The sequence below is a fragment of the Falco rusticolus genome, chromosome 1 (genome assembly GCF_015220075.1).
Source record: "Falco rusticolus isolate bFalRus1 chromosome 1, bFalRus1.pri, whole genome shotgun sequence".
NCBI lineage: Eukaryota > Metazoa > Chordata > Aves > Falconiformes > Falconidae > Falco > Falco rusticolus.
In genome coordinates, this window is record NC_051187.1 from 88,924,462 (window position 1) to 88,952,444 (window position 27,983).

The window sequence follows — 27,983 nt, forward strand, 5'->3', positions numbered from 1 at the left end:
GGGGGTGAGGGGGTGCTGCTGGGGGGGCTGTAGCGGAGGTACCTCCGAGTGTGCATGCTCGGGGGGGGGGCTCTGACGATGCACACAGGACAGCAGAGAGCAGGCAATGACGGGCTTCAAACACCTCCCTGCCAAGCCCCCCACGAGAGCCACCACTCCAAAAGGCGATGGAGGAGGAGGAGGCAGGCAGGAGGCAGGACATAACTTTTATTAACCATTAGAAACCATAAGAAACCACATTATTTGTTAAAGTTTTACATCCAGTACTTTTTTTTTTTTTTAACCTTTATGTTTTTTCCAATCATACAAGGAGCTGCCGGAGGCGAGCGGAGCGGGGCAGGCTGGGGCGAGCTGGCTTCCCCACGGCACCTTCCCACCCCACCAGGACAGCTTCGCTGGGGCTGTTTGCTTTGGGAGAAGAAACTTTGGAGAAGCAGCAGCTTTGGATCAGGTTTGGAGCCTTTGTGAAAGCAGCATTTGGGTTTAAATTGGCAGAAAGGGCTTCCCATCGCATTGCAAGGCAGCCCATGGCCTCCCTGCCTCACTTTCCACCTTTCCCCCTGCCCGCATGGGAGGAGGATGGAGACCCATGAGATGCCTCGAGCTGGGTGAACACACTGGGAGGACCACTACCCCAAAAACTCCCAGGTTTTGGGAGTTCCCTCGAAAATAAAACTGGATTTTGCTTTCTCTGAAATGCCCCCAAACCTCCTCCACCCATGAAGGTGCAAGGGGGTCACTTCTCCATCAAACTGGACCAAGTTTCCTCCCAGTGAGCCCAGGGTGGGAGGAACCAGGGTCCAAAACCCTCTGGAAATTCCTGCAGTTCAGCTGCTCCCAGGGGGAAGAGGGAAAACCAAAGCAAAACAAATCCTGGGGAGGTTTGATGGCAGCATTTCCCCCATCTCGGCGTAGCCAGGTGGGCACGGCTTCCCTGCTGCCTGCTCTGCCCGCCTCAGCTCTCTGTCTTGGAATACCACATCTGCAGACTGGGAAAGGATGAAGAACGGCAATATAAATATAAATTAAGTGATGAAGGGAAGGGAGAAGGTCGTTGTCCTGTCAAAATCCAAAACCTCAGTCAAATACGTCATTGGGGTGTCGGGGTTTCAGCACCCCAGGGCACCAAGAGATCCAGCAAATACATTTAGGGAGAGGTACGGAGGTGTTGGCAGCGAGCTGTGGTCTGAGGTGGGCCAGGAGAGGGGAGGTCATTACGTGAGCCAAACGCTGTCCCTGCTTCCTGCATCTCTGAGCAAACCCTGCCTCAGTTTCCCCACCTGCAGCTGGGGGGGTGCCGACCCCTCCTGAGCTCTGCAGAGCAGCACAAGACCTGAGGGCTCACTCCCATAAAGTGCTCCAGACTTGAGGTGATCAATAAATACTATTTCATAGAAATGCTTGATTTAAAGGAAAAATAAAAATCACCGAAACCTTTTCATAAAATCATTTATTTTAAATATTTCCCTGCAAAATCTTGGGAACAGGTGGGCTAGCAGCAGTGTCCCCCTTAGGGACCAGTCCCTACAGAGCAGCAGCCTGGGCGGGGGGGCTGCAGCACACGCAGGGACGCTCGGCCTGGGTCAGGCCAGCGACTTGCTCAGTGGTAATTATTCTTCTGCATGAAACCGCAGCAGGAGGATGCGGGAGCCCCTCGGTTTGGGGGTGTGCAGGGGGCACGAGCCCCATGGCAGCTCCTGGGCACAGGGAGGGGGCTCAGGGTATCCCCCCAATCCTGCCACAGCAATGTCTCTGCAGGGTGTCCTGCCAGGGCTGTGCCAGCAGAGCATCCTGCCACCGCAATGCCACTGCAGGGCACCAGGCCGAGGTGATGCCACCACAGAGCATCCTGCCACAGTGATGCCACTGCAGGGTACCCCACCAAGGCAATGCCACTGCAAAGCATCCTGCTGAGGTGATGCCACCACAGAGTACCCTGCCGAGGCAAAGCCCACACCACAGAAGGGCCAGACTCTGCCCAGCATAGACCTCCCTCAGCAGATGCCAGGGGCCCATGCTGCCCCTTTCCCCAAGGGCCACCTCATGCAACGTCTCTCTTATTTTTGCCAGCAGCAGGACTCCAAGCCCACCATCAACCCTATGGAGCTCATTCCCCCACAACATCCCTGTGCCGTGCCCTGCCTGAGAATGGCCCCAGCACCGCACATCTGAGGCCAAATCCTGCCCTACGGGAAGCCATCGTCACCCCCTGGAATCAGGGTACTGAGGCGGGAAGAGCAGCTGAGGCTGCCCGAGGGGCAGGGCCCTGCCTTTGCAAGCAGTGGGTGCTCAGCACCTCTCAGGGCTGGACCCTGGTTGTGCCAGGTGATGGGAGCAAGGCAGGGAGATGCTGCTAGGCCAGTGCTCAGGGTGGGGCTTGCTGCAGTGCCAGTGCTGAGCACCCAGCACCCCAGGATGGCGACGGGGGTGCTTTGGGCTCCCGCTGACGGCAAAGAGACCCGTGACCTGACCTGACACAGAGGAGCAGATCCCAGCATCACAACTGCCCATGCATCTGCATCCCCCTCGGTGGAGTTTCCTTGTTGGGATGCATGATGGTGGCCTGACCCCAACCCACCACAGCCCCCCCAGGGGGATCCAAGGCCTCTCCGGCATTCCTGGGGGTTTGCTGGGGTGGGACAGGGTCTAGGACAATGGTTAACTCTGCACAAGCAGGCACAGAGGAGCCTGGGGATGTCTCAGGAGTTGGGGTGGCCGCTTGCTCCAGAGCGCAGGGACCACCAGTGCTGGGGGCTGGAGACATCACCAGCACTGTCGGTCCCCCCCAAACCTCCCCATTTCCCCTGCCCTCCAAGGACAAGCATCCCACAGGAGCGGTGCTCCCTGCTGGCAGAGGGGACCTGGACCCCACAGCCACCGGGATGCTCCAAGACAGCCTCAGCCAGAGCACCCAGCCCTTTGCAGGTGGGGAAACTGAGGCCTGACACTTGCCCAAGGACACCGTGGCATGGCAGGGACAGAGCCCAGCACTGCCCTGTGCTCTCCCTTTGGGGTGCCCTCCTGCTCCCCGGGGCTTTGGCCGTGACCCCAACAGCACAGACCCCAGAGTGACAGTCCAGAGGGACCGGGGCTCTCCAGTCCCACCCGTATGGGGTGCCAAAGGACCATGGGGCATCAGCAACCCCCCCCCAGTGCCCCATCGCCCAGAGCTGCTCCTCTCTCAACCCACGAAGCACAGACCAGAGCATCATCTTCCAGACCCTGAGTGGGCGATACCTGAAGGAGGGAATGTGGCCCTGGCAGATCCAGCGGCGTCAGTGAGGGACAGGACATCGCTGGTGACACGGGACACCCAGGAACACCCCCTGAGGTGTGAGCAGGTTCAGCGCCAGCCCTGCAGCAAGGAGTTGCAGGGAGCCATCCACGGCTGCATTGGCGTGCCGGGGGTGGGGGGGCCAGGCATGCACACTCACACGTGTGTGCACACACTCGCACGGGCACACACACCCCCCAGACAGAAGGCGAATAGTCTTCCACATCCCACTTGCCAAATCAAACCCCTTGTGGGGGCACAGGGTGCATGGGGACGTGGGGGCTGGTGGAGGGGGGGACACCTTTTGACACTCATTTTCATTTAAGGGCTTGGCTTCTTGCTGGGTATAGAATTGTCTTTCCTTTCCAGCCGCGTGTAAGGCTCAAAAGCAGAAGTGCCCAGTCCGTAAGCGCCCGGGAGGTCGTGCAGGCTGCCCAGGAACGGCCCCGCAAAGCACAGCGGGGCGGCCGGCAGCCTGGGCGAGGACGAGGAGGAGGAGGAAGAGGCAAGAGAAGGGACCTGCAGGCTGAAGGCTCCCGGTCCCGGTGGGCTGCTCCCGCCGCCGAGCCCGGGAGAGGTGGTTCCCGGGGTGGCCAAGCCAGATCCGTTGCCCGTAGGACTGCCGATGGGGTTGGAGGTGGGAGAGAGGAGGCTGGGGGGGGCCGGGACGGAGAGGAGCCGGCCTTGCTCCAGCAGCCGGAGGATGTTGCAGGTGGCAAAGGACTCGGAGGTGGTGGTGGAGCGTTTCTCAGAGTCCCTGCTCTGGTCCTTCTTCTGCTTGGTGCGCCGGTTCTGGAACCAGACCTTGACCTGAGGGGGGGAGCGGGGGGACGGGGTGGGGGGACAGGAAGGCACGGACAGAAAGAGAGTGCAGGGGGGCCGGGGAAAGAGAGGCGAGAACCAGGAGAGAGTGAGAGATACGAGAGAGAGAAACGTATTAAAATAAACGCCCAAGTGAGATCCATCCCCCGCCACAGGGACTGTGGATAAGTCGCTCCCGCCTGCTGCTTCCAAGGAAATGGCAAATTCTGGAAGGTGTCACCAGGAGAGAGTGGGACAGGAGCCTGGGGGTGGGAGCCCGGGGTAGGACCCAGGGTAGGAGCCGGGAGCCAGAAGCCCGGGGCTGAGCCCCTCTGCTGCTGCCCGGCTCTGCCCTGTGCTGGCTCTCCCGGGGCTGCTGCGCTACGGGATGTGCTGGACTCTCCTCTGTGGTGGCCATCAAACCCAGGCTTGTGCCCCCACCTGCAAACCCTTCCCTCACCAGGCCAAGAGACAGGGCAGGATGGAGGGTCCCTGGCTTTGCTACGGTGCAGGGGAACATGTTAGGGGACAGGATGGCTTCTGGTGGCCCTGGATCTCTGGGCACAGACCTACTCCTGTGCCCCAACCCAGCTGGGGACATTCCCGCCCCAACCTGCCTCTGGCCAAAGGAGCAAGTCCGGACTGTGGCCCCCATGGGACACCCCCAGCCCCAAAACTGCACCTGACTTACCAGGGTGGGACATGGAGCTGGTCCCCAGCCCGTGGCTCCCGTCCCCCTATGGCTGCCCCCACACCCCCTAACCTCTCCCCTGGGAGGGCAGCCCCCTGTTTCTGTCCCTCCCTGGCAGAGCAGAGGGGTAGGACAGGCAGAGAGAGAGAGACAGAGAGAGGCATGAGGGACAGACAGATGGACGGAGATGGAGGTGAGGGAAGGAGACGGATGGGAAGACACTCGGATTAGAGCGTGGTGGATGGCGGGGCGGCACCTGCGTGGATGAACTGGATGTTGACCGGGACCCTGGGAGTAAACCCCAGCACACGGGCACAGCCTCTGTCCCCATCTGCTCTGGGGCCAGCAGGTCTCACTCATCCGAGTCATCGGAAACTCACTGGGGCAGGACAGTCACTCACTGACACAGCCCTCGCGCGTCCCCTGGCACAATAGACCCACAGTACAGAGCTAATGGAGCGTGGGGGTGGAGGAGGTCTCAGCCCCCTGGCCCCTTTCAGGGGACATAATAGTGGAGCCGACGTCTGGGCGAAGCCGGCCGGAGGCTGGGGATGCTCAGGGAGGAGCAGTGGGAGGTGCTCCTGGGCAATGGGGGGACACCAGGACCATGGGGCTGAGCTCATACCCCACAGCTGAAACCTCCTGGCACCACGGGCCACTGCCAGCCCACATCCTACCCCCCCATACCCACAGAGCCCTGCATGGAAGCTCCCAAGGACGTTCACTGCCCATGCACGCCCACTCACTCGCTTGGCCCCACACAGGGATCCTGAATCCCTCAGTGCCACTGGGACCGCAGGGCTCACGTCACAGCCCAGCCAGGTCCCCAGGGCTGACATCCCCTCCCCACTGTCCCCCCCCAGGTACAGGCAGGGGTCTCTGCTCCCACGGTCCCGCAGCCTGGGGCACAGCGACCTGATGCAGAATTCGCAGCCCACCAGCTTTTCTGGTAGAGCTGCCACATTCTGGGGAGCACAGAGCCCCAGTGCATGGGTGGCAGTGCCAATCGGGACTCACACAGCCCCACAGTCCTGCATCTTTGTTGACATCTTAACAAAGCTTCTGCTGTAAATCCCTACAGAAACATGTAGAACCCCAGCGTGCTCTGCTCAAAGCATCCCCCAGCCAGCCAACTCTGGAAGAGTGAGAGCCTAAAAAAATCCCCATCAGCATGATTATGTCCTTGAGGATGGGCATGAAGTGCCCAGGAGTGCCCACAAGCCGCATTTTCCCAGCCCAGCCGGGTGCGCAGTGGGAGGTGGCAGTGGGATCCTCATCCCCTCAGCAGGGAGGGTGCACCAGCACCCACCCTTCCCACTCCCGACACCACCACCCACAGATCAGGCTCAGCATCTCCTGGCCTTTCCTGGGCATAGCAGCCCAGTCCCAGCCTCGCCTCGCTGTGCCAGGGAGGATGGAGATGGATGGATGGAGCCCACCCTCTCAGCCATCTCCATCCCTCAGCCCCAAACCAGGGTGCTGCGGAGCTCTGCTGTCGCATGCCCAACCCAAACCCTGCTTCCTTCAGCCTGGTGTACGTCTGAGCCTGCTGCCCAGGCTTGGAGGCTGGGAGCCTACCCCCAGCTTTCCTCCCTCTCTTCCTGGTCCCTGCGCCCTCCTGGTTTGAGTTCATCGCCTCCAGGTACCCTGAGATGCTGACAGGTCTCAGAGACCCTCTGAGGCTGCACAGGGACTTCACAGTATCATTTAGGTTGGAAAAGAGCTTTAAGATCATGGAGTCCAAGCGCTAACCCCACACTGCCAAGGCCACCACTAAACCATGTTTCAGTGCAAAGGGAAACTGTGGCACGGACAGCCCCTGCAAAGCTCTCTGCATTGCAAAGCACACTGAATCACAGCTTCTAACATGGCAGGAGGAGTCCACAGGGCACAGAATCACAGAATCATGGAATGGTTTGGGTTGGAAGGCACCTTAAAGCACACCCCGTTCCACGCCCCTGCCACGGGCAGGAACACCTTCCTCTAGACCAGGTTGCTCCAAGCCCCATCCAACCTGGCCTTGGACACGTCCAGGGATGGGGCATCCACAGCTGCTCTGGGCAGCCTGTGCCAGCGCCTCGCCGCCCTCATCATAAACAATTTCTTCCTTATACCCACTCTGGCATTGTGCTGAGCAGCACTAGCCAGGGCAGGGTGTCCCTTGATAGGTTACTGCTCTTACTGACTTGGGAACCAGTGACCTGAGCGGAGGCACAGCCCCATCACCACGCATCAAAAAAGGGCAAGCAGAGACACCACAGCACCCTGCAGAAGGAAGAACTGAGCCCCAGGGGAAGAGGCAGGTGCGGCATGCTCCTGCTCTGCAGCATCGCAGCTGGCGCAGGCAAGGGGAACCGCCACAGGGAGTCAGGGGGTTTCCTAAAGCAAGGACTAGGAGGCATCAGGTGTTGTCGCCAGGTAGCAGCCAGAAACCACAGCAACGTGGGAGGCAGAGCCCCTTTGGGCAGCACAGATGGTGTTAGTCCCTGCTGCAGGGTGCCCTGGAAGTCAGAACATGAGTGGGCTGAAGAAGGGGCTCGGAAAAATCATGGGAGAACAGACCCATCAAGATTTAACGTGAAGATCTAGGCACCTCCTCGTGGTGAGCGCTTCCCAAGATGCCAGTGGCTGGAAAGATATAGCAAGGACAGGATCACTTTACACCCCACGCACTGTTTTCTCTCCTCTTCCACCACTGACCACCAGTGGAGAGAAGCTCCTCAGCCTCTGTGTCCCCTAAGGTCAGCTCTGACGTTCTGGTTGTCTTCTACAGGCTGTAAAACACAGCTCCATAAAAGCAAAGGGACCTTGCCAGGGTCTTCAGAGGTCTGTTCTGTTCCACCTCCTCCTCCAGCTGGCCACGGCAGCTCCTTTTTCCTGAGCATTTCAGGATTTGGTTTGTGTTGCCACTTCTCCCGGGAGCTCTTGGTCAGCTGGGGAGGAACTTTCCCGGGGCAGCCGTCATCTCTCTGGGTATGACACTGAATACCAACAATTAACAGCAATACAGATGGGGAAGTCCAATAAATAGATCAATAGAAACTGAAGTGGATATTGATGTGCATGAATTTCTGGTGCTGAAACCCAGTTCCACACCACTGGGGACATGAGGGGAAACACTGAAGGACAAGAGGGAGTAAAGGGTGGAGGTGACGCCAGTCTCCAATGGCTCAACATGGGGTTCAGCTGGGGAAGGGTGGCAATATGGTCCTTAGGAGAAGAAAACCCATTGGGTTCCTCCTCCTCAGTGCTGCTGCTGGGAGACTGTCCTGTCTCCCTGTTCTGGGAGACTCTTCCCAGCCAGAATATCCTTTGCTCTCACTCCTCTTTCATCTGGGCTGGCTGACGCCACCGGTGATGATACCTCCATTGATAGGCATAGATAGAAACTTTCTGTAGCCCTCCCCGCCTTCACCCAACGCCTGATCCTCCTGCAGGAGGTTCTCCCATCCTTGCCTCACCTCTGCGCCCATTGCCCTTGAACACCATGACCCAGGCTGAACGTGTTCTGCTAAATAAGGTTTCCTCATGCCTCGTAGACTGACGTGAGCTTTTCCCCATCTGCACTAGTGACATATCAGATGAGCAAGATCACATTTGCCTTCACGGCTAAAGTTCATATACAGCTTGTCATTAATTAGTAGATCCATGTCCTTTTCATCCTCCATTATGATCAAGCCCTGAGTTCTACCAGTGGAGATGTAAATAAGCTCAGCTAGACGCAGTCCTTGACAAGTCCGTGAGTAATTTCCCTCCAGCCTTGATCCCTCGTCTTTCAGCAATCCCCTCCACCATCTCCCCTCAGTTACAGTTTCTCCTCCACACCACAAGTTCTCTACCCGTCTTTTGCTGTGGTTTCATTCATAGCTCCCCATCGGCCACCTTAGCGAGTGCTTTGCTGAAATCTGCTTTGACCAGATTGGCTTCGTTTCCTTCTCTAAAAAAGCAGCTGTCTTCCTCGTCCAAGTTACTGGGTGAACTAGTGCATGACTGTGATGGGGCAATGACACCCTTCCTAGTCTGGCCTGGGGGAAGGGCAGGGAGGACCATGCTGGCACATCTCTGGTGGACACCACATCTCCAGCGTCTATGGAGGAGGCAACATAGCCCTGTGCGCAATATTTTGTTTCTCAGTTACCAGCTCGGTGAGCTATGGTTAATAACTGAAGGGCTGTGGGAGGAAACCAGCCACCTCCAGCTCTCCTGCCAGACTAGGGGGTGAAGAAGAAAGTGAGAGCAAGGACACCTTTTCCCTGGGAATGGAGAGAGAAAGGCCAATCCCCAGATGCCTAGGGGGCAGCGAGGACAGATGGTCAGGGAGGGCATGGGGATGGGGGGGGAGCCTCCCCCTGCTCCAGAGGAGCCCCAGGAAGAGCCCATGGCTCCTGGAGGCTGTAAATCCCCTGCCTGGGTCTGTGGGATCCAGGACCACACGTGACAATCATGTCAGGTCAAGCCTGGATGCAGACAAATAGACAACAACATGCATTTGGATGCGACTGAAGAGCAGGACATGAGAGGTCATGCGTTCACCAGAAAAGGAAGGTGACTCTCAGAGGACAGGGAGAAGGCAAACCGTGTAGAGAAGATGACTCTGAAAGCCCTAGGAGACACGGCATGCAAGAGAGAGCATGATGCTGAAGGTATGAAGCACAGCTTGCGGATTTATAGATGTACACGAGTGTTTGGAGAATGAGTCCTGGCACTGGGCATTCAATCCATCACCGTGACCAGATCTAGTGTCCACCTTTCTATGGGGTGAGTGGCTGGAGGGATCTCGGGATGAAACCCCTTGTGCTTCTGTATCTGGAAATTCTGCTTTCCTCGGTCTCTTGCCACAGAAGAGACTGGTAAGAGCAGGGGATGTCTTGTCAGAGTGAGCAGGAGTAAGACATGATCCCTGGGCTGAAGCAAGGCAGACTCGAATGGCAGAGACACTATAGGTGGACCATGGGGATAACTTCCCGTGGAGCTCCATTCCTGGGGCAGGAGTGTGCTTGCCATTGTGCTGGGCTGTCTGGTTAGCACAGAAGGTTCTCCTAAGAGAGATGCCCTGGATCGACTAGAGTGAGGAGGAAAGTCCTACAAGCTGGTCAGAAAGGTCCATCTGCCTTTCAAGTCCATTAGTGCTTGGAAGCATGTGACTTTTCTAGGTCCTGCAGCAGGAAAATCAAGCAGGAAAATAGCATCCTGGGCTAGGTGTTTCCATAAAAAAATCAGGCCCTCAGCCTACCCACACAGCAGCAGAGTAGCCACCAGCCATGTGTGCATTCACCAGGGAGGGACACGGGAGCCGTAGCTCACTGCAACCATCCACATTCACCTGCAGGTTGTGGGTCATGTGTGACAAATGTGGTCACCTCATCGTGCATCCCCCCTCTGGTATGTATGCATGGATGTACTGAGAGCCCAGAGCGCTGGTACTTGGCCAGCATGAGATGGCTCGAGGCTGAACACAGCAATAAGGTTAATTTTGGAGAACTGGCTTCCACAGCAGAGACTCTAACCAAAGTGTTAATAAAGCATATTCCTTCCTAGAAGACTTAGCCAGGTCTAAGCGTCCCACGGCATATGAAGAAGACAGGACCAAAGGTATCTAGCTGGGACACAGGCATGCGGTTCCCACCTCTGACACCAACCCCATGGGACACTGGCACCTCTCACCCCTCTGTCCCTCTGCTTAGGGACAGCAACACTTCTGCTTTGGTGTCTGAGTACTGAGCATGGTGGGCACCCACACACACCCCAGGACCTGTGGGTGCCACCAGAGCATGAACTGCAATACCCACCAGCAGAAAAGGAAGGCAATAACCCCAGTGCTGTAACAGGTCTGTCCGGTCTGTCCCAGACTGGCAGACCCACCCAAAGCTTTCAGGACTCATTACAACAGTCCTCAGCACACAATAAAACACCACCATCACCTCACCGACCTGCCCATAGCTGCAGATTTTGTTCCCACTCCCTCTTTCCACCACGCCAGAAGCTGGAGATACCTATTGCTCAGAGCAAGGTCAATCCTTTCTCGCTGGTGGAGAGGCTGGATGTGGTGTCCAACTAGGAATGACCAAGAGTATGAGAACTCAGCTGTGCATTGGGTGGAAAAGCAGCTCAGAAGGTTGAAACCTGCTGCTTCATCATTTCAGGATGTGCTTCCCGGTGCGTGGTGTGAAAACCAGCGGTAGCTTTCCCCATGGCACCACGGAGCCTCCCACCCCGTTGCCCTCTTCTCCTTGCAAGTCCTGCTGTCACCCAGCAGCATAGGAGGGGGCTCAGCTCCACGAGGACCTCAGGTTGCAAGTTCATCCGCTGTGGGCTACGTGACTCCCACCACGCTCCCATTTACAGAGAGTAAGGGGAAAAGAAATCACAAAAAACAAATCCCAAACTGCCAGGAGAATGGTCTCAGGGGAGCTGGCAGCGCCATGCAGCAGCTCTGGAGCAGGGATGTAAAGGTTGAATATATTTGTATATATTTAATATATATCATATATATTATTATAAAAATATTCGTGTTTTCCCTTCTTCCCAAAAAAAGCTCTCCCCTGGCCCATTCCCCCCCGATCACATAAGAGCCTCACCAGAGCAAACGCTGCCCAAACACCGAGTGAGCCCTCCAAAGAGAAGGGCAAGGCAAGTGCAGAAACAGCACTGACTGCCGCCGGGAAAGCAACACCGCAACTCCCCCTGCTCCCTAGCATCTCCTGCTGCAGCGGGAGTGTCCACAGGGCCACCATCACCAGACAGCGTGCCTGGGAGTGGGACGTGGAGCCCTCGGAGAGCCCGGCGGGGGGTCCCTGCAGCAACCCCAGCCGGCCGCGCTGCTGCCCAGGTCCCAGCCTGTCTGACCGGGCAGCTAGGAGCTTTTTTTTTTCCTTTTATTCTATTCTGGTTTATATTACCCTATATTTATTCTATTCTTGTTTATATTTATTCTATTCTATTCTATTCTACTCTATTCTATTCTATTCCATTACATTCAATTCTTTTTATTTTTAACATTTTCTTTTATATTGTTTTATTTTCTACACACTCTTAGTGCCTGCTATGCAACTGAATGAGCTGCTGAGGGTCACAGATGTACCCACAGATTTCTCCATCCTCTGGCTTTTCTCCGCACATGGATCCCCCACCACGAGGAAGGATTCACCCTTACAGGAACAGGCTCCAGGAGCCCACTGGAACCTCCAGCGTCCCTCTCCACGTGTCAGGGAGCACCACCGCTGCTCCCCGCCTGGGAGGGAAGCAGAAGAGCTTCGGTTCACCTGCTCTCCTCGCAAAGGGAAAGCGATGCAAAATGTCACCGAGCATCTGAACTTCTCAGGGCGGCACGGTGCGGGTGCTCTGCTACGGCACCATCTGTCCATCTGCGCCTGCCCAGCAGCAGGACGGACAGGCAGGCTGCTGAGCCACCCTCTGCTCCCGCTCAAGACCCCCACACTGCAAACTCTGCGCACTGTGTGCACGCTTGCACCCTGCTCTGCCATGCTCCCGCACGCCACACCTGTGCTCGCACATGCCCCACCACGCGTGTGTGCACCGGAGGGGCCAGACGCACACGCAAACCCCCCAAATCGCACCATCTGCCACGGGGTCACATCTACCTGCAGTTGCTCGAGGTGCTCACTGAGCATGCCAGTTCCCCGCTCAAGCACGGGCAGGGAACAGGCAGCAGCGCAGGCAGGGCTCTGGGGAAGGGGACAGACCCAGGCAGGGAGGACGTGGCATCTCCCTGCTCGCTGGAGCGGCGGCTGCAGCCCGTGGCGTCAGCTCCGAGCAGGCTCCCAGCTCCAGGCGCGGTGGCATGCAGCATCCGTGCCATGGCACAGCGGGAGCTCCTGGCCCTGCTCCCGGCAGCCCGGCTGAGCCCGGTGCGGCAGCGTCCGGGAGCAGCCATGGGGCAGCGTGTGCCACGAGCATGGCTCTCCACAGCTACCGGCAGCCTGGTGCCACCGGGATGGAGCACGTGAGTGGTTTGGGCCCTCCTACCCTGTGCCACGAACCTAGGGAGCGCCTGAGCCTCCCCCAGCCCCTTCTCCGATGGCTCAGCCTGCCCTGCAGATGCTGGCAGCCGGGATGCTGCTCCGATCCCTGCCCTCCAACACCTCCCAGCTACAAAACAAACACCTCCCAGCTACAAAACAAATTATTTCCAAGCGGTTAATCCCGACAGAGACCCCCTGCCAGCAAGCCAAGCTTCCCGCACGCTCGGGGATGGAAAGGCACAGGGCAGGAGCCCATTGCCCCACGGTGCTCAGGGATGCAGGGATCTGCTGAGGGTTTCAGCCCAGTAGCTGCCTCACACTGCCCCTGCTCCACTCATCCACCCCCACACGCTGCCCAACATGCTCTCATCCCCACCCCAGAGCCTGCAGAGCAGGATGTGGCCACGCTGGCCAGCCGAGGACCGGGCAGTGCCCTCGCCTCTCTTCAGCTAACTTTTTATATCAGCTGGCACCTAACTGATGTGTTTTGCTGGCTTGTGGCCAAGCAGCGGTGGGACATCACTCCGGAGCAATCATGGTTTGCCGGTGGGAGCCCGAAGCCCCTGTTCCTTGCCCACCCCAGTCCCAAGCAGTGGGCATGTCACACCTGCTCATTGCAGCCTGCTTGCCCCAGCACATGTGCTCCCACACACCAGCATCCCCCAATGCCCCCAAAACACCTGAGCCCCTCGGCCTCCCAATGGAATGACGCTCATCCTCCCCCAGGACCTGCATGAGCATCGCCCCGGCACCCGTGCGGGCAGGGCTGGGGGATATGTTACTGCTTTTTAATGGTGTTTATTATTTGGCAGCCCTGCCCCGGGGCTGATCCCGGTGCCATCATGCATCCCACACTGCGCACACCTCCGGTACGCCGGCCACCCAGGACTATTCACAGCTGCCGGCCGAGGTCATTTTCCTCACCGGATTAGCTCCCCGCCGCCATCAGCTGATGCCCACTGCGGCACGGCACGGAGGAAGGCAAGACCCAGCCAGCCCCAGCTCCACAGCTTGCCGGCCACCCTTCCTCTTCCTCCTCCTCCTCCCTCCGTCCCGCGTGGGGCCATGGGCTGGTGAGGCTCGGCACAGGCTCGGGCCCCGGCGTTGTGTAAGCTGGCGGGCTCGCTGCCCAAAGCCGCCTTGCCCAGAGGTTTCATAACGGTGCAGAGCCTGCATGACCCATCTGCCTCTCCCCAGCTGCAGCCAGAGTGGGGATGGACTCATCCCTTGGCTTCTCCCCCAGCCCCTCTGCGCCCCTGAACACCACCCCCCACTCCAAACCCGCTGCTGCACCCAGGACAGACACACACGGGGCCATGCTTCCAGCCGTGCTGAGCTGCAGCCCACCGTGGGACCTGACCCCGAGCTGCTGTGTGCCCTCAGCCAGGAGCCTGTCCCCTGAGCACCACCTCACCCCACCGCTGATCCAGAATCCCGGCCAGAAGCATGTCCTCAGCCTTTGCTCCAAAATTCAGGATATTTTCTGCTTCACAACAGAACATCCCGGTGCTCCCACGCCCTTTGTGAATGGAAACGAAGGAGCAGGGAGGGGGCTGGGCTCTGCAGGCAGGTCTGCCAGGGGTGACCTGTCCTTCACCACCCAGCCCGGTGGCCCCAGAGCAAGGTGACCTGGGAGAAGCATCCTCCAACACACCCAAATTGGGTAGAGACAAACCGTTGGTCTCCTCGGAGGAATTGGCTGGTTTCCCCCATTTATTGGGGTTTCTGAAAATGTTGCCTGGAAAGGATGGGAGACACTGTCCATCCCACCCCGGCAGGGACATTCTCCACGCAGCCCCGGCCCCGCGGGTCTGATACCCAGCACCTGGCCAGAGTGTGCGGGCAGGTCGTGGGACCCCGGGCAGCGGCTGGGGTTTGGGCCATCACATTTGAGATTCCTGCCCCAGCATCAGAGACAGCTCCAAAACTGTCACTCAAACCAATTTCCATTAGAAACTGTCATTTTTAGGAAACAATTTTTCTTAAATTATATTTACTTGGAGTGTGCTGAGAAAGCCTTGGAGATTGCTCTGGAAACACCCAGCCTTCCCACAACATTTAGTATTGAAATTTTCCATCAAAACTGTTTTTTACTGTGCAGGCACTTCTGATCGAAAATGCTTAATGACAAAAATCTCAATGATTTCACATTTACTTTTATCGGCCATTTTGCCTAGTGCCAGTTGAGAACCGTAGAGGTACCCTGATACTTCAGGTTATCTAATTCATCACAGGGGCAGCTGTCCTGTATAAGAGCCCTATTTCCAGAGGCTCCCCTCATTCCCTCCGAAGGAGAGCTGCTCCTTTCCTCTCCTAGAAATGTTTTCCAATCCCCCACCAAGAAGCCAGTGCTCCCTGACATGCTTTGGGAAACAAAACGCCAAAATGGTGCATTTTGGAGGAACCCAGAGGGCTGGGGTCAGGCAGGCGGAGGCAGTGGGCAGGCTGTGCCAGCCCGGTCCTGCCGCTGTGTGGTACCTGGTTATGACACAGACTTATTGCCACCAGCCCAGGGCCCCGCGGCTGCAGGGTAAACCCCACCACATGTCCCCGCCACGAGGAGAGGATGGGATTAGCTTGTCCATGTGAGCAGGTTTACTCCACAAGCGTGCTCTGACACGGGCTGGCATGTGGGACAGGCACCCTGAAGCTACTGGAGATGCTCAGAGTCACCCTGGAAGAAACCGAGCATCTCCAGTGGTCACCTCCTGCAACGGGACCCAGGACTCCCCTCTCTTCCACATCAGAGCCAGCATCTGGATGCGACCTGGGAGTCATTGAATACAGGATCACCCAAGCTGATGTGCCCTGTTGCCTCCTACTCACTTCAGAGCAGACTCGGTACCCAAGGCTTTGGCAGCAGGAGCTGACTGCAGGCTACCACGGTTGGACATGATGCTTCCCCCAGCTACCTGCCTCCCCATCCCACCATCCCCACATCCCCTGGGCCAGTTCCAGGCACCCCAGGTCCCTCAAGAAGCTGAGTCAGACCCAGTCTGGCAGAGAACTCCTCCAGGAAAACAGGGCACCCTTCAGCCCATCCAGAAAAAGCTCCACCAGAAGCAGTCTAGGGGGATGGACAGGAGCACCCAGCTGGGAACAGCACTGGCGGTGGAAGCATCAAACCAGGATGCATCAGAATGGGGCACCCCACAGTGCCAGCAGGGCTGCAGCTTCCCAGGCAGAGGGGAGAAAACATTCCCCGTGGAGCAATGACCCACAGGAGAACAGTCGGTGTGAGCAACCATGACACGGAACAGCAATGCCGTCAGAGCAGTGGGGTAGAGGCAACGTGAACCACAGAAGATGTCCGGGACTATTTTTCTATGCACAGCAGAGCATGAGGGATGGGTGGAGGGATGGGAGGAGGGATGGGTAGAAGGACGGGTGGAAGGATGGAGGGATGGAGGGGTGGAAAGATGGAGGCCTCCTCAGAAAAGAACATACTCAGCCATGACACCGGTATTTTCTGCATGGTCTAGAAAAGGGTTTTCCAACAAACTTCGAAAATTCAGCTTCCCCACACCCTGAGGACTCACAGAGGCCCCAAGGCTGAGGAGTGTGCTGCTCTGAGCAGGCAGACCAGCATTACGGTCCTACCTGCCTCTTGTGCCCTGGGGAAGCCCTAGCCTGCAGCTCCCATCACCAAGCTCTGGGTGACCCTCACCTCCTCCAGACCACAGCCCTCCTGCAGTTCTCCTTATGAGAGGACAACTTGTGCTGGCACCAACCACTGTTTCACTGTTCTCTCACTGCAGAGACCAATAGTTGTTAACGAGTAGAGGTGCGATTCATTTTTAACTGCATCATCTTAATTGCCGGGCTATAAATAGACTTTCCTGCCCCTTCTCTGGCTCAGCTGCTTTCTCACGTGCTTTGCTCCACGCTGAGGGGATCACAGTCCTGAAAGCTCTGTGCTGCAAGTACCCTCCCCACGCTGCACACGCTGCTCGGAGGGTGCTGGGCCACCGGCAGTGACAGAGCTGTAGGAGCCCAGCCTCTGCCAAGGACAGCCCAAGGGTTTGTCCCCAGGAAGCCCCGCTAGCCCGGCTGCGATGGAGCCCACCGCAGTGAGGGGAACACCAGGGGATCTGTGGGGGTCCCATCAACTTTCCAGTGGCCAGGCAAGCAAGAAGCATGATGCTATGACCTCTCTCCACCCTGTGCTCCACCGTTCCTCTACAAAAGGTCTTCAGATGCTGCACAGGAGCCAAAGAGCCCAAAAGTTCACCAGTATCTTCCAGGCGGTGCATGGGTCCACGAGCTGCCAGCAGCGCTCCTAGCTGTGCCCTCCTCAACTGAGGACAGCCCTGTCCCCCAGAGCTCCTGCCTTTGGGAAGGGGTGAGATGCCTCTTGGCAGCTCAGTGCTGGGTGCTGCGTGGAGAACATCAGAACCAGCCCTGTCATGACCTGGGTGCCCAGCCCTCAGAAGGGGCCCTTGCTCAATGTAGTGTCACTCCTCTGTCCTTGCTCTAAGGAGGGCAAGAAGAGCTGGCAAATACACCGGGTCACTTGAACCTGAGCCTGGCATTGAACTCCTGACCCAGAGAGCAAAGCCTCCTGGCCCAGGCAAATCCCCTCGGCGAGCCCATCCCGCCTCTCCTCCTGCCGGGGGATTTGTGGGAATTATCCTCCCTTCGCCATCCCCCCCGTGGTCCTTCTGCCTCAGCCTCCTCTCTGCCTTGTGTTTTCTATCCCTTAATGACACTAAGAAGGGACACTTTTCCACTAATGCCTTGGGATGTGCTGCCTGGAGAAAGCCTGATGCAGGGATACGGGCTACTCTCCGCTGGGCACAGGGGGCCAGATTCTGGACGGCTTGTGCCAGGGTGGGCTGGGGCAGCCCCCCTGCCGCTCTCACCGGGGATGACAGCTCACCTGGGATGCAGCAGCCGGAACATCTGCATCTCCAGGCCGCTGCTTGACAAGTTAATGAAAATATTCTACGGGCTAATTAAACTCATTTAACACTAACCATATCCATGGATTAATTAGAAAAAGCAAAATGGCATTGGGCTGGAGACCAAGCAGCTCCCAGCGACGCAGAACAGGTACATGGCTCCCTGCAGGGATGAGGTGAATTCCCTGGGCTGGAGAGAGCTAGGGCAGGTCGAAGCACCCTCCTCATCTTCACCAGAGCACAAGTGGTTCCGAAACTCCCACACACACATGCTCTGGGTGCAGCAGGCCTAGCTAAGCCCCACAAGCAGGCATGGGGGACAAGGTGCAGGGCTGGCTCTGGAGAGATGGCAAGGTGGCCATGGAGGGACAACAGCGGGTGGCCCTGCGCAGGGCAAGGGCAGGCTCATCTGGGCACCAGCTTCTGCAGCTGCTGCTGCTCCGGCATGCGCGGCTCTGAGCCTCCCCCTGGCACGGAGTGGCTGTGCTGCTTCTCCCTGCCTTAGCCTGGGTGATCCTCCCTCTGCCCTGGGTGATCCCCCCTCCCTGAGGCAGGGGCCAGAGACAAGAAAGCAAGAAGATCCCTGCTCCCCAGCATGGAGGTGGGTCATTCTGGCTTCCCTGCCAAGGGCAGCGATAGCCTTCTGCCTCGAAGTCTGCCAAAAAGCAGGATCAGATGCCAGGAAAGTAAAATAAGAGCCTAAAAGAGGCCCTTTTTTACTCCAGCAGGATTTCTCAGAGGTGCAGCCTGATCGGCGGACCCACTTACAGGAATGCTTGGCTGCAGCTCTCCAGCTGTGATGACATCGTGTCTCTTCCTATCTCATCACGCTGCTTGCACCACTCTCCTCTCACAGAGGAGTGGAGATGAATCATTCTTCTCCCCCTGAACATTCACAGGCACACAAAAAAACCTTCTTGGGGGCCCCTTCCTTAATGCCCCTCTGCTTTGCTCTCCCGTCCCATAGTGGGACACAGTGAGCTCCCATTGTGTCCGGGGATGCCAGCAGAGAGCAAAGTTGGGAGCAGCTGGCTTCCTAACCTTGAAACAGAGATATAACCCAGTGAGGGGATGTAAAGGATCCGTCCCACTGTCCCAACCACCAGCACAATGCAAATGTCAACCAAGAAAGAGCCACAAGATGCTGCTGGTCGGGAATCCACCCACAAAACTTTAGATGGAGTAACTATACCATGAACTGCCCTAAGCCCTGGGAGCTGCTGCTGGATAACGCTGGGAGGAAAATCCCCAGAAGTATCCAAAATACTCTGATTGTTGCAAATGTTGGATTTCTCCCTGTCTGAGCTGATGGACACAGAGGAGCCTGGTGGGACAGGAGCAGTTGGTGGGGACTATCCAGTGTCCCAGCCACATTTAGACCAGACCAGCATGCTGCATGGAACCACACAATACCCTCCAGATCGACGGGGTCTTGTAAAACCCTGCCATCACCTAGCTCCTACAGCAATGAAGGAAACCTCTCATCCACAAGGACAAGCCTCCCAGCACAAGAACAGCAAGGGACTGGGGTGGGGGGTGACGCCTGAGTGTTCAGAGAGCCTGAAACCATGACCCACAAGGACCTGCACCCTGCTAATGAGAGGAGGAAGCCAGGCATTGAGCCTGGCACTGCCATCCCCAGGCAAGGTGGTGGCTGGGGAGGGACGGACAGCAGCAGAGAGCCAGGAAGGTACAACTGGGAGTTTGCTGTAGGGAAAGAAATGGTATGAAAAGCACAGAAAGGGATTAAAAAAGACAGAGATGAAGGAGAGAGATGGGGAAAAGAGGATGCAGGAAGCAAAAGAGAAGAGACAGCCGTGGCCTACAGGGTGTGAATTTTCTCACTGAGTGATGAAGGCAGCAATGAGGCACCAAGCAAGCAGTAAATAAGCAGACATCAGTCCCTATGGAGAGGCTGCGCCCTCCTGGCCCCGGGCTGCGGCAGCCGGCACCCTGCTCGGCATAGCCCTCTGCCCCACGCACCGGCTGCCCATCCCTTCCCGTGCCTGCCAGGGAGATGAAGCTCTTCCCCCGGCACAGCACGGCCAAGCCCACCCATGTTCCTCCCAGCTCCCTGGAGGTGATGCTGGGACCAGAGCTTCAGCTGGGACCCCACGCAGAGGGACCCCTGTGCAGCACCCAGCTGCTTTGCTCCTAACCAGCGCCTCTGTGCACATATCCCGCAGACAGAAACCCGCTCCTTACCAAAAATCAAACCCACTCTGCTACCAAAAGAGCCGAGAGCGACTTATTTTTTGTGCACCAGGGCCTCTAATCCCCCTTGCAGGATCGTGCAGCAGCTGCACAACGAATACCAAAGCACCACAGAGCAACAGGGTCTCCCCAAAACCAAAGCCCGTCAGCACACAGGGGGAGCCTGGAGCTGGGGGCTTGGCTGCTGACAGCTGGGATAGGTTCATTCCATGAGGGGGTTGAAAAAATCGAAATTATTTCCTATCTGAATCGGTGAAACCACGTAGCTGCCTCCAAATATGCATTACTGGCCAGAGAAGGGGCTGACAGGGTTTTTCCATAGTTCCCAGCTGTGCTGTTTGGCACTGCAGACTCCATTAATTTTATTATTCTTACTATTTCTGCATGAATTTTCAAGCCAAAACCATCACAACCCCAGCAGATGCACTATTTGCTTAGCAGACATCAACATCAACTTTCAAACACGCGCAACCTCTCCCACCTCTGCTCACCCAGGGTTTTCCGAGCAGCCCAGCTCTCTCCACACTAGGCAAACCTTGGCAGAGAAGAACCGGGAAAATCCCACCCCACTGGCAAAGCTCTGCACAGCGCCGGGCATGCGGGGTGTGATGGAGAAGAGATGCCCAGGGCGCCGGGCATGTGGGGTGTGATGGAGAAGAGATGCCCAGGCCACGCCACAGCTCAGGGGTCCCCCAGTCTGCAAGGACAGTCCCCAGTGGCATCCCACCTCGCTGGAAGTGGGAGAGTAAGGCTACAGAGAGGGGGGAGCGGCGGGGTGCAGGATCCATGTGGGATCCATCCAGCTCGTACACAGCCAAATACCTGATCCCAGCAGCACCCACAACACCGCCTGACCCTGCTCGCCCACCCTGCACTGTGGGTGCTGCCATAAGGGTCCCTGCTGATGCCCTCCTGCTCTCATCCTTTCCCTGCTTTGCCAGAGCCTCCCAGGGGGATGCTGCTCACGGGGGAGCAGCACGACAACTGGCAGGGTGGGGGTCCCAACAGACACCACTCAGGGCTGCCCCTTGTCCCCTCTAACCCTAAACTGACCACTCCTCTGGCTCAAGAGGAAGGGGCTGGAGGAGAGCCACTGCCCATAGCATCATGAACACTTCTCCCTGGCCACGCTCAGCCCCAGCTCCTGACCAAAACACTGGCCAGCATTCCTCCACCCCAGCAAGCACCGAGCCCCGCCGCCTGGGTTTGGGACCGGGGACTCAGCTCAGCCCCGGCTCTCAACCACCCCAGCCCCACTTGCTGCCTGCTCTGCCTGTCCCCACTACCCTCAGCACACCGGTGGCCGGCACACCCGGCTGCATGCGGACACGCTGCAGGGCCACCAGGACGTCCCCACCACGGAGGAGCCGCCACGACGCTTACCTGGGTCTCGGAGAGGTTGAGCTGCCGCGCTAGCTCCGTCCTCTCCCTGCCCACCACGTACTGGCAGCGCTGGAACTCCAGCTCCAGGCGGTAGAGCTGCTCCGCTGTGAAGGATGTCCGCGTCCGCTTGGGCCGGTCCAGGTCCAAGCCCTTGGGGAGCACGATCTCCCGGATCGTCCCTTTGGCATCTGAGAGGGAAGCGGGGAGAAAGGCTGTCAGGAAAAAAAGTCTCCAGGGAGGAAAAAAGCTGGGGGGGGGAGGAAAAGCAGTGGCGGAACTGGACCAAAAGGCCAGTTACTGGGGGAGGAAAAGCTGAGTTAAACCCCATCAGGGCTGCTGCCCACCTGGGGGGCTCGCTGAAGCAGTAACTGTGAAAATCCCCCAAGCTGCAGCTAAAAGAAGCAACATCCCATAGTTCGGTTGTCCCCTCTGGCCCCAAATACTGCAAGTTTATAAACCTCCAGGGAACGGTAACAAGTCTTCACGATTATTATTTTTTCCTCAAAGAGATAAATAGAAACAAAAAAGTCTTTAAGGAAAACAGACTGTTTAGTCACAGAAATAATAGTTTCTGAAAGCCAGAAGCAGAAAGGAGTTCTATACCAAGAAAGAGTTATAATTAATTTTTTTCATTATAATAATATATATTATTTTTTATTTCTGTCCTTCCAGAAAAAAATTATCTCTGTTACAATTCCCTCCTTTCCAGAATTGTTCTCATTGAAGGGCTATTTTCTTGAAGAGCAGCAGCTCCTGCTTTGGGGCAGCTCTTGGCTAAAGGGTGCCCGGTGCTGGGCCCCACTGTCAGGGCTCCTGGCTCCCAAGCCCAGGGGGACCCGAGGTCCCCCCAGCCCTGGCTGGAGGTAAGTGGCTTTATCTCTTTCTGGCTGACTCAGGCGTGAAAGAATTATAAAATTGCTGGGGCAGGAAGGGGGAAAACGGTGAGGAGCAGCCTGGGAAGGGATGATGGAGCCGGCACAGGGACAGCAGAGCTGGCATGGGGATGGTGGGAGCAGGGGGCAAGCACAGGGTGGGGAGAGGGTGCCCAGTCCCGAAGCCGGTTTCCCACCGCTATGTTGTGGTACGTGGCAGAGGCACCATCCCGGTCGGGCCAGCCCACTCCAAGCTGGAGCACAGCACTACAGAGAGAACCAGGGCCACAGAGGGACTGGGGAGGGTCTGCTGGGACCAGCAGTGTGGGCTCCAATCCACACCCCCAAACTCCATGGGTGAGCATGGGGCTGCCAGAAAGGAAAGGGATTGGAGGTATCTCTGGTAGGGAATCTCCAGTGGGATCAGGACGCCAGCCTGGGAACCATTTTGCAAGGGAAAACGTGTTTGCAGAGATGATGCCCAGACCACGTCCGCACTCCCGTGCCCACGCCATGGTCCCCCAACACAACAACAGCCGGGGCTGCCAGCGACTAGTGGCTAACAGAGACACCCATGCTTCCCAGCCGCAGCTGCAAGTAGCTGCCCCTCCACCCTCACCGCTCCGTACGGCGCTGCCGGCATTATTACGGGTATTATTTATTGTTATTTCCCCCCAGCAGCTGGGGCACGGGGTGGGGGGAGCGGGCTGGGCACAGCAGCGGAGGGGAGGGAAGGAAGCAGAGCCCGCGGTGCCAGTGTGGCAGGGAAGAGGCAAAACCCCCCGCTGCAGCCCCCGCAGCACAAGCAGGTCGCAGCCCTATGGCACACCGCCGATCCTCCCCACTGCCTGGCTGGCCAGGTTTTGGGGGGGCCCACGGCCACCCCCACCATGCCAGGAAGGCCACAACACCATCTTGCCTGCAGAAACCCCTCCTGAGAGCCCATCAGCTGCTGGACCCCAGACCCCCAGCACCCGCCAGGTCCTGCCGTGGCTGTCCAGGGTTTTCCAGCAGCTGCTCCGGCGGGGCTGAGGCGACAGGTTCTGCTCTTGCGGCCAGGCTGCACCTGATGGCAGCATGTCCAGGACCAGGCCTGGGACTGACACCCCCCAGACGAGGTCTGGGGCCGAGGTCACTGACTTCTTCCCCGCCATAGTGGCTAAATACGACGAGGCAGGGCAGGCAGAGGCGGCGGGGGAGTGGGAGGGAAGGCGAGTGGGCAGCAGCTTCAGGAAACCCTGAGCTGGTGAACAGCAATTTCACAGCCTGCACACGCTGCAGCACAGCACAGCAGGCTGGGGGACACATCCTGCACACCAACCCACACAGCGGAGCCGGCACGCACAGATGGCCCGGTAGGCCCAGGGACAGACCACGCGCACACGCATGTGCACGAGGGACACCTCTCCCCTGCACAGGGACACACCATACGCACCCATGTGTACAGGGTCTCTGCACCGACACAGCTGCCAGGGCATTTCTGGGGTGCATGCCCGCTCCGACACCCCCAAATGCATCCCTCTCCACGCCGGGGCTGGCGGCACACACGCCTCGGGATGCGCCTGGGGGCACGGGAGCCCGCGGCCCTTCTTGGTGCCCCCCAAACAGCACCACTGTCCCTGCACCCACCCGCATCCCCCAGGCACAGTGCCGGGGCAACCCCCACAGGACCAGGCCGGGAAGGGAGCACCCCGGGATCTGCCCCCTCCCCTTCCAGCTGCCACCGGGGCTGCAGCCCCCACACTGCCAGTGGGACCAGCTCCAGAGCGGCCCGGCTCGTCTCATTAATCCCCTAAGCACCTGCCCACTGCCGGCTCACACCCCGGCCGTACCCGCGGCCAAGGGTGGCCGCCAGCCCTGCCGCCCCGATGAGATGGGGATGGCCGGGCGCCCCGTTGCGCCGGCTGGAGGCTCCGTCCCGGCCAGTGCCCAGTACCGTGCCGTCCCGGCCGAGCGGGACCTGGGCACAGACCACCGCGCCGCTTCCCAACGGGATCCCACCAAAGGCCGAGGCCGCACCAGGAGCCCCGGCCACACCGAAGCCACCGGGGACGGGCAGCCCCGGGGCAGCCACTCCACACCGGGCAGCCACGGGGAGATGCGGTCCCAGCCCCGTGGCAGGCAGCGGGATGGTGGGGAGCGGCCCCCACAGCCAGGGCCGAAATGAAAAAGATTTTAAAATATATTTCAAAAATTTTTTTTTTTTTTTAAGAAAACCCCGCATTTTGCAGAAAACTGACCTGGAAGCGCTTCCCTGGCGCCGGCCAGTGCTTGGCACCTACCCCACCCCCGGGAGCGCGGCCCGGCCGGGGCACGGCTGGAGCGAGGGGCTTGGCCCCGCCACCGGCTGTGCCCCCCGCTGTCCCCTCGCTTTATTTCGGGTCCGCTCCTGTTGGTTTGCAGCGTTTCTCCCCGCCACCATTTTGTCCGCGCCGTAAAGGCTGCAGCAAGATGGTGAGACCAGCCGCTGCCAGGCAGGGGTCCCCGGGGCCGGATGAAGCGGGGACCCTGCCCCAGGCTTGGGGACCGACCCCCGGTCTGCTCCCTGCCCCGGGCCCGTCGGGGCGGCCCCGGTAAGGCCGAGGCCGGGCGGAGGGGAGGTCTGACCCCGGCCTGACCCCGGCCTGGGCGACCACCGAGGGCCCGCAGCCACCCCGAGGTCTGCTCCCTAGCACTGCCCGCTCCCCCGCCGAGGTGCACGGGGAGGGCTGGGGCTGCGACAGCCGGGCTGTCGGCGACAGTCACCTATCGCGACAACCGGGAAAGAGGCTTCGGCGGCCGGCAGGGCTGTTTGCACCCGCTTCGCAGCTTCTGGGCGGGCCGGGGTGCCCGAGCCGAGCCGCGCCGCGCCGTGCCAGGCCCGCGGATGACGAACGAGCTGGGACCCGGCCCAGGCCCCACCGGCCCCGGGGCGGCACGAGAGGACGGGCACGGCCGGGTCGGGGCCGCCGCTCCGCTCCCTGCCGCCCTGCCCGAGCGCTCGGCTCGGCGCCGGGGCAAAGGCCGGGCGGCCTCGGCCCTGCTCACCGAGCGGCCGCGGAGCTTCCCCGGGCTGCGGCGGAGGCGGCGGAGCATCCCCGGGGAGGGCTCGGGATGGAGGCGCGCCGCCGCCCCGGGAGCCCCCGCCCCGGGGAGCGCTCGGCACCTGCCGCTTCCCCGCCGCGGCACCCCAAACTTTGGGGGTTCGCCTTGTACAAGCCGCGCTGCTGCCGCCGAGCCCCGGGCCGGCGGGCGGCCGAGCGTGGGCAGCTCGGCGGGATGCGCCGGCTCTGGGTCCCGCCGCGTCCCGAGCTCGCCGCGTTCCCGTCCCCGGGCGAGCAAGCGATATTATAAAGAGAAAAAAAAAAAAATAGCCCCTAACTCGCCACCGCTCCATGACGCTTTTCTCCTGCGACAACGCTTTAAAGCAAAGCCGATGCTCTCACCCCTCTCCCGCTGCCCGCCCTTACCCCCGGCGGGGCTCGGCCGGCCCGGGGGCTCTGTGGCCCCGCGGCCGATCCCCTGACCCCCCGTTCGGCCCGCTGCGCCCGGCCGAGCGCGGCCCCTCGGCCGCAAACCGAGGCGGGCAGGCGGGGCGCGCCCGGCCCCGCTGCCGGGAGCCGCACGGCGGAGCGGGCTGGGGGCCCGGCCCGGGCCCCGCCGCACGGAGCGGAGCCCGCAGTAGCCGCCGCGGCGAAGGGGCCGGGAGGCCGGGACTCGCAGCCGGCCAGCGCCCGGGAGCGGCCGGGGATGCGCTGAAAGCGGTGCCGGGGCTGGCGGCGGGGAGACACCGACACACGCACACACACACACACCGTGCCCCATCTCGCTGCCCCCCGGCCCCGGGGCGAGGAGCGAGGAGCCGGCCGGCGGGGGCGAGTGCAGCCGGGCAGTGCCCCGGTGTGGGGAGCGCAGCGCGGGGCCCGGGGACCCTGCCCATACCTCGCACCAGGATGCGGCGGCAGTAGTCCGCCTCGCCGGTTCCCGACGGGCTCTCGCTGTCCGGGGCGCACTCCTTGGAGGAGCCGGGGCTGACCGCCGACGTTCCCGGGATGTCCTTGAAGCCGCCGCGGCCGCCGCCGCCGCCGCGCAGAGCGCTCTCCAGCTCCGCCCGGGTCGGCGCCTTCTCCCGGGCCCGCCCGGTGGCTGCGGGCTCGGCCAGCAGCACGGGGCTCCTGCCAGGCTCGGCCCCTCCATCGCTCATCCCTGCGGGCGCCGCGGCGGGATCAAACATCAGGAGGGAGAGAGGGAAAGAGACAGAGAGAAGGAGAGAGGAGGCAAGACTAGGCGGGGGGGGGAGGGGAGCCCCCCCCTCCCCAGACCCCTTCCCCTCCCCGCCCCTCCCTACCCCCCCACCCCCCCCCGGGGCTCAGCGCCCTGGCAGAGCTGGGGGCACCGTGCCCCAGCTCACCCCCATGGCCGGAGACCGCCAGGGGCCCGTCGCCCTCCCGCCTCTCCGCGGCGGAGCCAGCCCGCTCCCCCCCCGGGGGCTGGCATTTAAACCGTGCACACACACCCCCGCTCCACCGGCCCAGGGGTGGTACCGGGGGCGGGGGGGGCGCGGTGGGACACGTCGGGGCGTCCCGAGAGGGTGCGAGTGGGGGGTAAAAAGGAGTTAAAAACTTTGATAGGAGACCGAGCCCCCCCCAGCTCTGCGCCCTCCCCAGCTCCACCTCCCGCGGCACCTCGCTCCGGGCAAACTTCAGGCGCTCCGGCCGCAGCCGTTGCCCTTCCATGGAGCGCCGGTCCCGGTCCCGGTGCCGGTGGGGAGGCGGCGGGAGCGGGCGGGGGAACAGCCGGTGCCGGGGCTCGCCGCGCTGCGCTGGGATTCGCGTGCGGGGAAATCAGTATTGGGAGATGGGGAGAAGCGGGGTGTGTGTGTGTGATTTTAGGGGGGCGGAGGGGAAGGGGAGGCCGATGGGAGGGAGCTGCAGAGGAAGCGGCCGGGGGTGGGACCGGGGAAGAAGACGGGTCCTTATTCCTCCGGCCCGGCCCTCCCCCGCGCTCCTCTGCGCATCCCCCGGCCGCCGGAGCCGGGAGCGGGCGGACGAGCCCCCGCCGCGGCGGGGAGCGGGCCGTGGGGAAGGCGATGGGGGAAAGGGGCGATTTTAAATTAACGGCCCGGGCACAGACGCAATTTCCTGCTCTCCCGGTCCGTGCCACCGATTGGTAAACAAAGAGCCCCTCGGCGGCCGCTGCCCGGCCCCAGGAGTGCGGGCAGGGCCGGGGGCGGCGGCTCCCGCGGGGACCCCTTCTCGGGGGGCTCACCCGCGGGGAACCCCCATCTCGGCGAAGGGCCAGCCGAGGTAGAAACGGATAAAGAAATAACCTTGCCCCGGTGCGGGTCTGTTTCCCCCCACGCCCCCTGCTCCCCAGGCTGCCCGCACCCCTCCGGGACGGGGGGACTTCGACCCCTCTTCCCCACGGTGCCCTCTGGTAGCCCGAGGGTCCCCGCCCCACCTCCTCCCCGGGACCGGGCAGTGGGGTTGCCCCGAGCATCCCCGCCCTGCTCCGGCACAGCCGCACCCGGCAGCCGCGGGCCCCTCCGCCCCGGCGACCGGCACCGGGACCAGGACTGCGGCGAGCCGCTCCCCGTGCCCAGCGGGGCCGGCCGGGCCCCCGGGCGGCCTCCCGGGGAGGGGGTCCCAGGCAGCACCCCCGCCTCGGCGGACTCCGTTCCGCCGCTCTCTGCAAAGGGGCAGCTCCCGGCGGAGAAGCGTCAGGAGTGCTTCCCCGGGGGGAGCGGGCGGGCGGCACCCCTCTCAGCCTCGTCCCGAATCCCCTCAAATCGGAGTGGTTGGAATGACGGTGGATTAAAAATAAATAAATTAGCTGTTAATCCAATTCCGAGAGCCCAGCATCCCCGAGAGCTCAATGCCCAGTGAC

At 60.3% G+C, this 27,983-nt stretch overlaps 1 protein-coding gene across 4 annotated transcripts; it reads right to left on the reverse strand.

Moving 5' to 3' along the window:
* Positions 1 to 259: 259 nt before the first annotated feature.
* Positions 260 to 27,388, reverse strand: VAX2 (ventral anterior homeobox 2). 4 transcript variants are annotated; one of them, XR_005104386.1, is made up of 5 exons: positions 26,509 to 27,388; positions 26,040 to 26,303; positions 21,247 to 21,434; positions 3,238 to 4,084; positions 260 to 989 (listed from the first exon to the last, which is right to left on the reverse strand). XR_005104386.1 is itself a non-coding variant. In XM_037388587.1 (4 exons), the coding sequence occupies exons 1-4, from the start codon at positions 26,831 to 26,833 to the stop codon at positions 3,596 to 3,598; spliced, it is 1,266 nt and encodes a 421-aa protein (XP_037244484.1). In that variant the 5' UTR covers positions 26,834 to 27,388; the 3' UTR covers positions 260 to 3,595. The 4 variants fall into 4 exon arrangements, 3 of the variants coding, with proteins under 3 accessions (XP_037244484.1, XP_037244500.1, XP_037244511.1); XM_037388587.1 differs by having other exon boundaries at positions 260 to 4,084; XM_037388603.1 differs by having other exon boundaries at positions 260 to 4,084; positions 26,771 to 27,371.
* Between the last annotated feature and the right edge of the window lie 595 nt (positions 27,389 to 27,983).